Here is a 13,446-nt window from a genome sequence, read left to right as displayed (position 1 = left end):
ATGTGTGTGTCTGTATATCATAGCGCATATTAAATACTTCAGTATGATTATTTTGTATTTCTTATTTATCCAAATAACATAACCGAATAATCAGGAAACACAAAGTAATCATAATCTTCAATATGTGCCATGATACAATATTTATAACTAGCCTGCTGTACCCGGCCACGCTTTGCTGTAGCTCAGACTGCTTAAATGGAAAAAAACGAAAATCGAAAGCCCACGTTTCTAGTACGTATGCGAATTGGATACACGACGTTATCTCCTTCTCTCCCCTGTCTGTCCACATCCCCTCCCTCTTGCTTTGTCCATCTTCTCCTCCTCCTGTCTCTGCCCATCTTCTCCCCCCCCCCTGTCCCCCCCATCTCCTGCTGCCCCTCTCTCTCCCTCTCTACCAGTCCATCAGCTCCTCCCCCTTTCTTTGTCCATCTTCTCCCTCCCCCTTCTCTCTCCATTCCTCCTGCCCCTTCTCTCTTTCCGTCCTCTCCTTCCAGTATGTCCATTTCCTCTCATCCCTCTATCCCTCTTCCCCCTTCTCACTGACCTCGAGCCTTGTTTATTATTATTGCAACTTCAGACTGTGTTGTAATATTCTAATCATAAATCAATAAGCCACAAATTCAACTTTCCTGTTTGCTAATAACTATCATGCATTTTACAACGTTTCCCTATTATTAAATTTATAAAAATTATGTATCACGTAATTTAAAAAGTGTGGTAATAGAAACACGCTCGTATACCAGTAGAACGTTGTGTCAAAATTTCAAAGCAATCGGCCAAGAACTTTCGGAGATTAACGATTTTGAACAAATCAAAATTTACATTTTTATACCGTTTCCCCCTTTATTACAAGTATATTCGAATGCAATGTTGTGTCAAAATTTTAAAGCAATCCGCGAACAACTTTCGTAGATTTGGGATGTCCAAGAAACGAACATTTACATTCTACTTATGTAGATTTATAATTCAGTCGCTGACCTGAATGAATTCCACAGAACACGGATAAATTTAAATACACTAGTATTTGATGGAAGAATGCTTAAGGACGAGTCATTCACGCACGAATTAGGCCGCTTACAAAACCCTTTCGTTTATAATGATCTTATCGATGGGATGTTAAACGCTAACCTTGCTTCCTTTCACAAAACCCTCGTTCGACACCTGTACGGATTTGCATTAGTTGAGGAGGTAAAAAAATTCACAGAAGAGCAGCGCGAACAATTCTCAACTTATGGGGCAGAAGATGTTACAAGAGACATGACTGCATCGCGAAGAACCTTGTTCATGAAATTAAGAGACCCCACGTTCCAAGACGATAAAGCGAACTTTCTACACAGAAATCACCGTAACAGTGACTCAGAACAGTTTATTGTACATAGGAGTACTTACATGCAAAAACCATGTATCCAGCGAATCTGTAGGCTCATCCACGTGCAATTCACAGACACCTGCTCAACTCCACCTACTGCTTGACACCCAGCCGAGCATCTTATGAGTTTTGCCTCGAAAGGCTTCTTCAACACTTAGGCGCAATTTTTCATTAGTCTTGTACTGACGTTGGGCCGCACTGGACTTGACCAATTCCCATAATGAAATTCCTGAAGTGGTGAGGTCCGGACTTCATGGTGTACATTTCGATGGGGCTCAAGCACCCTGGAGATTGTTCATCAAGGAACTCATGCAACTGAATAGCAAAGTACACTGAAGCTCGGTCCTACTGTCACTGCACGTGATCCAAGATCAAGGTGATGTAACCCTGTTTGCAACATGTTGAAATAAGAAGTCCCATTCAGGTACCCTACACAAAAAAATTATCCTTCATAGAAATACGGTCCGAGCAGATATCGTGATGACATCTCAGCCCTTATCATAAACACGAGGCGGATTCCTTGCCAACTCTCGCACATAATGCAGATTTTCTGTAAATCAGAATACCGCACTCCACTTTTGCGAACTGCGATGTATGGCACGTTCTTAAGAAAATAACGCTCTTGAGCCAGACATGATGCTTGGTAAATGTGTCAACAAAGCACGGAAGAGTGCAGCTCACTGCTCCATGTCATTGCCAGACAATTTGCTCACAAACATCGGTCTCAACCCTTTCATTTTGAAATATTTTATGTGGTCATGCATTGCTGACCGCGGTACTTGAAGTTGAGCTACTGTTTCACGAACTTATTTCTCTGTGGATTGCTCAGTAGATCAAGCGACTGCGGTCCACGGTCCGTCACTCATCTCACTTTCACTGCGGGGCCTGCCTTTGACAATGCCTGAAACAATAGTTGTTGCTCCCAGTCAATCAAGGTTGCTATACGAGGCAGGGCTATCTCCAAACGCACTCATTAAGTGTCTCATTTTTTGCCCTCTCTGTGGACGTTCATACACCAACACACACGTTACTAATCGCTCCTTATCAGGGTAACTTTTTCCGCTTGCATCAGCCATGACTGCACAACTGTAACTATACAGCACTGTCAAAAATACTTTTCGTCAGCTTCAAAGTGCGAGCGGCAATAAAACAAATACATATTTTCCCTGTTGCTCAAAGTCAAGAGGGTATGAGGACTTTTGGGACGCACCGCACTTTCTCCATCTCGTATCTTGCGTAATGACTAGGATGTTAAAATTGTAGAAATCCTGGCTCACACAGTGGGTAAGCGACCGCGGTTCTTCGCAGGAACTATCCGCAAATCGCAGAGCGAGAGTGTGAAAAGCGATACTACTACGCACTGCACACTCTTCATTACTCCGAGTCAACTTGAGCCTGCGATACCTCCCGGCAGCATTGAGTCGTTACGTACTACTGTTTTAGCGGAAAACATCATTCACCAGCCACAGATTAAACATTGTCTCTGGCTGCCGTAGTAACGAACGAAAACAGTTACTACAATTAACATGAACTTGGAATTATTGATGAATACATGATCCTTTCGAATATAGCGCTCTTGTCAGGTGTGTTACTTGCTTTGAGAGATCGGGTCTCAGTTTGTGCCTTATAGTGACGTTAGTTTATTAATACTTTGTTTTATTTCGATACCGCATTTCATTGATTGCCGCTACTTTTGACTAGGTGTATTGACATCGATTTTTGTATTGCCATCGTTTTTTTGGCTATTTTATAGGTCTCAGGAATTTAAGTCGAACTATATACGTCAATTGATGTTTTCGATCTGCGTTTCGTTGATGCTCCCGATTTTTCGCTATGTGTAATGGTACTGCCTTTTGGCTTCCACGTCACGTTTTCGTTACTTGATTCGTGCGTCTATAGAATGGGTAGTAAGGAACGATCTGAAAAACTTGTAGGGCTGTTGCAGGGTAGTTCGTGTTGAGAAATAACTGTTAAGACAAAATTCGATACGTTGCGCCGTTTCCGATTCAGTTAGCTGAAGTTAGCTAATCGGTTGTTGCGCCCGCAAATTCACGCAGCCTGTGAGAGGCAGTACCGCCAGGCTTGTTCTTCATTTGGTTTCCTGAAACTGTAGCTTCTGCTCTCCCACCTGAAATTTATCACCTCCGAAGAAGGCACACTGTAACTGATGAACAGAGTTTTTTGTTTAATCGTATGGCTAGGGCCCCCGTCGGGCAGACCGTTCGCCGGGTGCCGGCCTTTCAATTTGACGCCACTTCGGCGACCCGCAGTCGATGAGGATGATATGATGATGATGATGACAGCACAACAGCCAGTCCCTGGGCGGAGAAAATTCCCCGACTCAGCCGGGAATCGAACCCGGGTCCAGAGGATTGACAATTCGAACCGCTGACCATTCAGCTACCGGGGACGGACATGAGAGTTTTAACAAGTGGTAACTCACGGACCCTCAGGTGTCTGTGGATTACCGTATTTTAGTGGATGCAAGCGCTGGAATTTGCGCAAGCGACCTGATGCTAGTTAAAACGGAAATGGCGCGATGCATCGAATTTTTTCTCCAACAGTTATTTGTGAGCATAACCTAGCCTGCTACTCGCTTATAAGCTTTTCAGACTGTTTCTGATCACCCTGTGTGTACTGGAGGTTAGTGCTGTAAGTGCAGATATTTTTATTGGTGACTAATGACACTGTAATGAACAACATTGTATCAGTATTTACTTCATTTGCAGACTAAAACGAGTAATTATAGATATTACGAGTAGTACGTTTTTATGTTGTCTAGTACCTCAAAGTACGCAAGGCACAAGTAAGCCTGCGCAGCAGGTCGGGTATTAAAGTTTGGACGCCTGCTTGCAAAATGTTTATACAGATTGACGCAAAATGTTTATACAGGCAGAAGCAGTTATGACTGTGCAGAAAACGTCAGGTAGTAAATTATGTGTCGGGTTTTGGGAAGACCGTCAGACACAGAAAACACAACTAACACAATGAAGTGGGTATGATTACAATATCTGTACCTGTAGTCCTAACATTTCACAATTCGTGTTACACACTTCTAGAGATTGTAGATGGGACACGTTACAAACCTCAAGGATGGTGGAGAAGGATAAATGTACAAATTTGAGGTAAGGGCCCTTTTATCGGAAACAATAGAGTCGAAGTTATAAGCGAAAACCGTTCTGATACCTCTGACAATGGAATACAGGTACCGGTATTGTTGTTGCTAAGATTGTAGGTTAGGTAACCCTCAGAAGTGGTAATATGGACCAAAACAAGAAAAAATGTCTAGTAAACCTGAGACCTAAAATCTTAAGAGCTACGAGCGTTTTTTCAATTGAGGCGTGGTTCACAGAAGCGAACATGAACAATTGCTCAAAGTTCCTCAGGTGTGCATTTTAGAGCCCATGTTTCCTTGACTTTTTTCTTGTTTTGGTCCACACTACCAACTATGAAAGTTGGGCACCCTACATTCTTGGCAACAACAGTACCGGTACATGTACGCTGGTGTCTAAAACTAAAGCAATAAACGGAAATTTTGCAAGGTTGTGTCTATTTTACCGCAAAACAAAGTAAACAGTTGATAGTGAGGTAGAAACAGTGTAAAGAAAACAGAAAGTAAATAACTGCAACGTGCATAACAGCAAGCAAAAATGTTCCGCGTTTTTTCAACTTAATTGATTTGCTCATACATTCTGACAACTGGTTAATGTGCTCAGTACGGAGCGTGACCACTTCTGGTTGCAGTAAAGGCCTGACAAACGACGGGGTATGCTGTGAATGATGTCATCAATCTCATGTTGGGGCAATAACGCCCATTCTTTCTGCAGGGCTGCTCGCAAGTCTTGGAGAGTGGTTGGTGGATGCAACTCGTCTCCCTAGTGCATCCCAGACATGCTCCATGGAATTCAAATCGGGAGAGCGAGCAGGCCGCGCCATGCGTGCAATATCTTCCAAGAAAAGATCAACCTTATGAGGTCGAGCATTATCGACCGAGCGAGGTGCCGCAGTGGCTAGAACACTGGACTCGCATTTGGGAGGACGACGGTTCAAACCTGCGTCCGGCCATCCTGATTTAAGTTTTCCCTGATTTCCCTAAATCGCTTCAGGTAACTGACGGGATGGTTCCTTTGAAAGGGCACGGGAGATTTCCTTCACCATTCTTACCTAATCAGACGGGACCGATGACCTCGCTGTTTGGTCTCCTCCCCCAAATCAATCAATCAGTTAATCGAGCAAAAAAACAAAAAAAATTACCCGTGGTCTACTTGATTCCCATACTTCCCCTGGTCTATAGGCAGCTCTCTGGGGTGGGTTTACTCAGGAGCCAACGCCTGAAGTGGATCAGATTTTTTTTGTTATAGGATGACAAGTGGCGGTGGCACTTAGTCCTAAGAAGCATTTTAAGGGAAATAAGTGGTCCAAAAAGGGGGTAGCGTCTAAAATATAAAAAAAAATATAAAAAATAAAAATAAAAAAATTAAAAAAAAGGGATAGCGTCTAAAAAAAAAACAAAAAAAAGGGGGTAGCGTCTTTGATTCATAATCAAAACGTCTTCGGTCCCGGGTTCGATCCCCGCCACTGCCTAAATTTTGATAAATAATCAGCATTGGCGGCCGAAGACTTCCGGCATAAGAAGTCAGCCTCATTCTGCCAACGGCCTTGTCAAAGAGGGCGGGTGTAAGTTTCGAGGGCAAAGAAATATAACAAAATGATCTAAAGAGACGCAAATACGCTCTTTTTTTTAACTTTTTAGTCGTCTTCACTTCTTCTCTCGTCTTTGTTGTGTGTAGACGGACATCTTGCGAGTGCTGGCAAATGTAAGCATATTTGTATTAATTAAGCAGATAACATATTGATTTAATATTATTGTGCGCTTTTAATTTGTAAGAGGTGATTTCGATTTCATGTCCGCCTTCCTGTGAATTAACCTGCATTCGAGTAATTTACAGTTCAACAATCGCAGCGGCCGATGCAGCCAACGACACCACTACGTGGCGATATTAACTTATAAAAATTAGCGGAAGCGAAAAACTCCCCCGCTATTAACATAATATACATTTTTCTCCACAGCCGCCCGACGTTGCAGAAAATACGTAGCTTTAAGAGTCTTATTTTCAGCACCACAGCCGAGAGCCAGAGCCAGGACTCCGACTACAATGCAATGGTTAACGGAGGTAAGGACAAATACTATAGCGTCTAGCACGTGTGTTGGCCGTAATTGTAATTAATAACTAAAGATTTTTTGCTCTAAAGTGAACTGACTAGCCGAGGAAATTAACAAGAAAAGTTTATTCCATGGTTCAATTTATATTTTCATGCTTTAAAATTCAGTGAGTCTAACGTTCATTAACGTAAAAAATAATTTCCACTCAAGTTTAATATTGTTAAAAAAAAAGAGAACTTCACAAAAGCATTTAATTGTTGTTGTGTACATAGTTCCGCGTAGTCAGCGCGTACACAACTTTCCCACTAGAGCGCGCCCAGCTAAGCACAACAGCGCAGGCGCAGCGCTCGTCCATCTCCGCACTACGAGATGGCGCTGTCTTAGAGACAGACCAAATTCTGCTTCTGCCGATCCGCGTATTAATATGTAACGCAGCGAATGAGATTGCTGCTAACGTAGAACCTTTTCTCCTCGCGGATCACACTCGCGCAGTGATACCTGAACGCTCGAGGTATTATAACGAGTGACAGACCTCCGACTAGTCAGTCTGCATTTGTCTGTACCGGTCTATAGTTAAGTTTCAGTCTGCGCCTAATAAGATTATCATATTCCTGTACATAGCCATGAAGAGAAATGCATAGACACTTTTGTCAAGTATCACAGATATGTAAGAATAAGATTAAAGTACCAAGGCTAAAGGAACTTCTAACAACCCTACCACGCCAAAGGTCAAAATTTTAATAACGATTGCAGTGTTGCTCACGCTGCTAAATACTGCATTTTCGGGCAACATCAGTCATATTATGTGGCAGGTGTCATTAGAGCACAGTTAATAGTCATTTCATGTAATAATGAAAAAACTAGGCACTCATCTTTTTGTGTTTCCCACGCTGGTCTCGTATTATCATGGCTCAATCTTTGAAAATCTAGGTGATTATGATTCCAAGCTCGGATGCAAAGAGGCCTAGGTTTTATTCTGCTATATTCAGAAGTTTTGTAGATGCGCTTCTCAAACCATTTTTGGATATTAAATATTTCAAAGTTAGCACAATAGTGATGTAAAAAGAATAATCAGCACTCCGAATTTAAGTTACGCTTCCTTTCAATTGCTTTCATTGCAATATCACGTGACACACAAAACATCACTTCACAATACAAAACATACTTGAAATCATCTTCCTCACATTTTATAAGCGGACTACGTTATGCATCTTTCCAACATGACGTCCAACACTTGACTTTCTCAACGTCCGACTCTCTAACAAGTTAACAACTAACTAATTATCGCTTACGCGCCCAAAAATCAGACTTACAAGTACGTCAAAGATCATAGTGACAAAAGAAAGAATACACATAAGAATAATATCATTGCAATATAAACATATCGATGTATCACAAATGAAATCAAATCTGAATGTTGTCTCAGAAATATGTTAAGTAGTTAACAGAAACACAGTAGAATATTACTGGTATCGAGAGGTTCATGTGAGGTACCATAATGGTTACGTAATTCAAGTACCATTACAAACTTCAGATTGTCAATTGTAAATAGCATCCAGAATCAAGTTCAGTAAGGTTTATGATTTTTATTATTTTAATAAATGTGTGTGAAAATTAATCAAGTTCTGTTTAAAGTTGGTCACCGTGAATCTGATGCTGTAAGCGTGCAAGTGGCATTTCTATCGTCTGACCTAACGACAGAAGATAAACAAACCACGATAAGACCACGAGACATATTGCTAACACTCGCATACTTCGTTAGAGCGACAAGTCAAATAATCTGATGGTGTGGGTACCGAAGGTCTTACAGTACGCACACCACAATTGTAAATCAAAAGCGAATGAAATATTTTGATTAAGGCCCACCACGTAAGTCGGCAACAATCACCATCATCAACAAATTTTTGTGGTAAATAATATACTGAATTACGACGGCCGACGGACGCGAGAACGGGGAGCCCTAGCCATACAATTGAATGAATAATTTTGGCTTGCGGAACGCAGTTTACCCGTATGAAGCCGTACAGCTCCCTCCTGGACTGGACCTCCTGCTCGTAGCCCACGAGCCTGGGGGCGAGGGTCCTGAGCACGGGGAAGATGCGGCCCAGCGTGGCGCCGGTGGGGTTCCCTGAGCGGAACGTCCTCTGGACGCCGTCTATCAGCTGGCGCAGGCGCGCGTCGTGGCGCTCGTAGCGCGCGCCCGCCGTGATGGCCCACAGGATGTTCACCATGTGCACCGGGAACAGCTCCGTCACCTGCCAAACAATGCCTGTCTAGAATGAGATTTTCACTTGTGAGCGTGTGGGTGCTATTCTGTCATTCTGCGCAACGGATTAATCTGAGATGTACCCTTTACCCTGTGGCTCCTGCAAGATGCAATGTCCACCCCCACACTACTACAGAAGTCAGACAGACGCTCCTAACGTTCTAAAGAGAAATGCCTGAAAAACTTTCAGCAATAAATATCTTCTGGAGTCGTCCGCTGTAAGGAAATGACACAAAAATTCACAAAATTTCGTACGTAACTAGTGGGATACTTGGGTACCGGAGTAGTGTTAGTTAGTGTAAGAAAAATATGAAACTAACCAAAATTATTAATTATTTTTGCAAAAATTCTGAGAAATCACAATGGCACTTTTACTTATGAACTGAACACGTTAATTCCGGGTTCTTTTCGGAATGTGCAGTTACCTCGTAAGGACAGGATTCGCTAATGAAATTTCTATACAAAGTTTAAGATTGTTATTGACTTGGCAGAATGGCTGAGAGCCGCGCCTACTCAACCTGAATAATTATCCATTAGAATGTTTCTAGGTACGGTCGAGGCTGTCGCGTGTGAAATGCAGTGAAGTGTATTGTTGTGGAGGAAATATGGGGCTCGCAAGAGCTGTAGCTCACAACACCATAAGCTGCGATGACTTCTGTCTGCGCCGCTCGCTGCTGACAAATAAGATAACTCCCGTTGTATCTGGACTGACCTTCGCCAAACAAACTCTCCCTACACCTTGATGCAGTCAAGGACTCCTATTCGCCCCTAGTCTAACTATTGGCGTGGTACACCGGTCGGATAACCAGTCCACCAGAATGTCACTCAAAAATTCGTTCGCAGGCATTTAACTATAACTCTGTCCGTTCACACCGCACTATAAGTGTGGCGGCCAACACAGTGGACAATGTTTAATCGCAAGGACTCAATATAGAGTCGCACTCTGATTCGCTCTCGACAGAGGTGCTCTCCCAGTGAAGTACTGAGGAGAGACTTGTTCCTCGCTCTTTGAGTACACGTACGAGTGCACACGCTCTCGTTATGTGTTCTAGCTCCAAGAGCGACAACAGAACGGCCCCTCTCCACGCCAGACGTGAAGGGGTATATCTTTCAGTCTCTTCCATTACTCCTTCAGCTCAAGGAGTCAGAAATATCGTCTGACAATCAGCATTGCTCTTCTAAAACGGGAGAATGACGTTTCGTTTAAGGCGACCAATCCGGAAATCTGTAGCATCGTCGTTTGGCGTTTGCTGTCTCCCTGTGAAATTCTCTGAAACTGCGTGCTATTTGTAAAGAATGCGTAGGCTGGGCGCTCCCACACAATGTAGTGGAATTTGCTTTTAAGCAAAACACGAGGCCGTTCCTCCTTTCACTCGGGCAAACGCTGTCCGAAGTAAATAGCTCCCTGCGAAACCTCTGAAGGGACCGGCGTCTTGGCGTGCGGTGTTTGCTTCTCCCGAACTAAAAGCTTCTGTGATCGTCGTGTCTTGAATGTGTGTGTGTACGCCAGCCTCGAGTATTTCAACCACGGTTCGCACTTGCGATTTATTAGTTATTTGCGTATCATTTACATGAATTCATACAACATTGACTTTATCTTATCGAGTTTGGGTTCGAATGAAGCGTCTTGATGTGCGGAATATGATTGTGAGGGCGGAATTTGTAAGCAATGAAGGAGACCACGACGTCTTACACATTCTACAGCAGAGTGTGCGCTGATATGAAACTTCTTGGCCGATTATAACTGTGTGCCGGAACGAGACTCGAACTCTGGACCTTTACATTTCGTGGGCAAGTGCTCTACCGTCTGAGCCACTCAAGCACGACTCACGCCCCGCCCTCACAGCTTCACTTCTGCCAGTACCTCGCCTCCTACCTTCCAAACTTCACAGAAGCTCTCCTGCGAACCTGCAACTCTACGATTACTTATGAAAGTCCACAGAAGCCTACGATAGTTTTACAGTTCTAGGCATGAGGAAGGGCCGACTGACCTCAACAGTGTTGTTGCGGATGGAAGACAGCAGGTCCTCGACCTCCTCCAGGATGCGGCCCTCCATGCTGAGCTTGCCGAAGCCGAAGTCCCGCAGGTGGCGCAGAGTAAAGCGCCGCTGCTGCACCCAAGCCGGACCGTCGTTGAAAAGCATACCTGTTGTTGTGGACCGACGCACAGTGATTACCCATTATGATCTCTACATGCGTTTACACCTTAGAAAAACTGTAAACACTTCTAGACAATAGCTGATCAGCATCCATGATTTACCTCCACCATTTTCAGTAATGTCTACATATTTGTTTGTCTGGCTTTGTACAGTACACTATCGGCCATTAAAATTGCAGCCCCATGAAAGTGACATGCAACAAACCTCATATTGGCATCAGGTGCACTATATGCAGGGATATACAGGATTATTTTGTTAATGGAGAACAAACGGCAGGAAAATATCCCTTAGACGAAATGAAGCCAAGAAATCATATGGACATGTAGCCAGAAATGCTTTCCAAGCGAGGTGGAGATAAAAGATCTTTGACTGTGACCTCGGTATCAGCGACGGGCAGGTGGCCCACCAGCGTGGGGTCAGCCAGACTGTATGAAACTTTCTCCACAACTGCAACTGCCATATCACTTATACTGCGTACAGGCCATATCAGCCATGGACTTGTCCCTTCGTAGACGGATTTGTCGCTGGTTCATCGCACAGGCCATCGCAGTTTTTTTTGTTATGGTTTTAGGGCGCAAAAGTGCTACGGTCATTAGCACCCGGTCTGTGACTTAGGAAATGGTAAGAAAACCAAATTGGAAACCAGCAGCAATGGGAGCGAAACTCAAAAAAATGGGGAAAATAAAAACAGAAGGAAAGCTTAAAAAACCACTATAAAAGGGGGGCTGTGTGTCCACAAAAAGAGCTTCAAATGACAGACGTCATCTCACCGACACTAATAAACTCGAGAACGCGATCGGCTGAGCGCGTGTCATCTGCTAAAATGGAAGATATATCGGGCGACAGCTGTAGACGGGCACGTAACGAAGTAAAATAGGGGCACTCGAGTAAAAGGTGTCTCACCGTCCACACTTGAGAGCAGTGGGGACAAAGCGGGGGAGGATCGCCACTTAAAAGATGTCGATGGCTAAAAAGACAGTGCCCTATACGGAGTCTAATTAAAATTACCTCCTCCCGACGACGAGTTCGGGAGGAAGAGGTCCAACCACAGGGAAGAGCTTTCACGTCCCGCAATTTATTATTGGGAAGTGTCGACCAACGTGCGTGCCATAAAAGAGCAACAAGACGACATAAAACACTCCGTAGATCGGCGAAGGGAACCATGCGAACAGCAGGCTGAAGAAGAGAGACTGCAGCCTTGGCCGCTATATCGGCCGCCTCGTTTCCACAGATACCAACATGTCCTGGAATCCAGAGGAACGCCACAGAGACGCCCCCCCCCCCCCCCAGTGGAGGCAGTCCTGAATCCGGTGGACCAGAGGGGTGGACAGGGGAGAGACCTTGGAGACTGAGGAGAGAGCTGAGCGAATCCGAGCATGTAATATACTTTATCCGCTGATGGCGACGGATGTATTGGACAGCCTGGAGAACAGCGTAAAGCTCCGCAGTAAAAACCGAACACTGGTCAGGAAGCCGAAATCGATTAGGGGTGTCGCCAACAATATAGGCACTCCCAACACCAAATGATGTTTTCGAGCCATCAGTTTAAATAAATGTGACATCCTTCATTTGCGCGCATACAGCAGCAAATGCCCGACGATAAACAAGAGAAGGGGTACCATCCTTGGGAAACTGGCAAAGGTCACGGAGCAGGCTGGTCCGTGGCCGGAGCCAAGGCGGTGCTGTGCCCCAAGTTGTCAAGAAGGTTTAAGGAAAGTGGATGGAAAGAGAATGGAGCAGTTGACGGAAGCGGACTCCCGGTGGTAGTAGAGAGGAAGGGCGGCCTGCATACCCTAAATCCAAGGAGGCGTCGAAAAAAATGTCATGGGCCGCATTAGCAGGCATGGAAGACAGATGGCGTGCATAACGACTCAGAAAGACAGCTCGCCGATTGGACAGTGGAGGTTCAGCAGCCCCAGCATAAAGGCTTTCCACAGGGCTGGTGTAAAAAGCTCGAAACGCTAAACGTAATCCACGGTGGTGGACAGAGACGCCGAAGAATAGACGGCCGAGCGGAGGAGTAAACTATGCTTCCACAGTCCAATTTCGAGCGCACTAAGGCGCGATAGAGGCGGAGAAGGACCACTCGGTCCGCTCCCCAGGAGGTACCATTCAGGACACGGAGGCAGGCCACCACAGTGTTGGGATTTCTGGCATCCAACCTTTATGAGGGCTGATCGTCGCCATTCACAATACCGACTTAATGCATATGGAGAGTTCCCATGATATGGTGGCAGCGAACCATCTGCACCAGTTCAGCCTCAGTGCGTGGGCGGGGATTGTTGGCGATCGCCTAGTGGGACCAGCCATCCTTCCACAACGCTTTCAGCCGAGGCACGTCTGCAGTTCTGCGAGTGACCCTTCATCCCCTACTGGAAGACGTGTATCTGGCTGTACGAAAGGCACTGTCGCTACTATTTGACTTTGCCCCAGGTCGCTGCTCTCTTGAGTGACGAACTGAATCACTAGTACGGGCAGAAAATTTTTT

General features: G+C 44.7%; 1 protein-coding gene across 2 annotated transcripts in view; it reads right to left on the bottom strand.

The window, feature by feature from the left end:
- LOC126484102 (methyl farnesoate epoxidase-like) overlaps positions 1-13,446 on the bottom strand; it is a 153,672-nt gene that overhangs the window by 41,235 nt on the left and 98,991 nt on the right. For both annotated transcript variants that reach the window (XM_050107479.1, XM_050107478.1), the window contains exons 4-5: positions 10,791-10,945; positions 8,543-8,788 (exon numbers count right to left, since the gene is read on the bottom strand). In XM_050107479.1, the coding sequence (XP_049963436.1) occupies positions 8,543-8,788; positions 10,791-10,945 (401 nt within the window). The remainder of the gene's footprint in view (positions 1-8,542; positions 8,789-10,790; positions 10,946-13,446) is intronic.

Source organism: Schistocerca serialis, chromosome 6 (genome assembly GCF_023864345.2).
Source record: "Schistocerca serialis cubense isolate TAMUIC-IGC-003099 chromosome 6, iqSchSeri2.2, whole genome shotgun sequence".
Taxonomy (NCBI): domain Eukaryota; kingdom Metazoa; phylum Arthropoda; class Insecta; order Orthoptera; family Acrididae; genus Schistocerca; species Schistocerca serialis.
The sequence above is the reverse complement of the archived record's forward strand: the minus strand, read 5'-3'. Positions and strand labels throughout refer to the sequence as shown.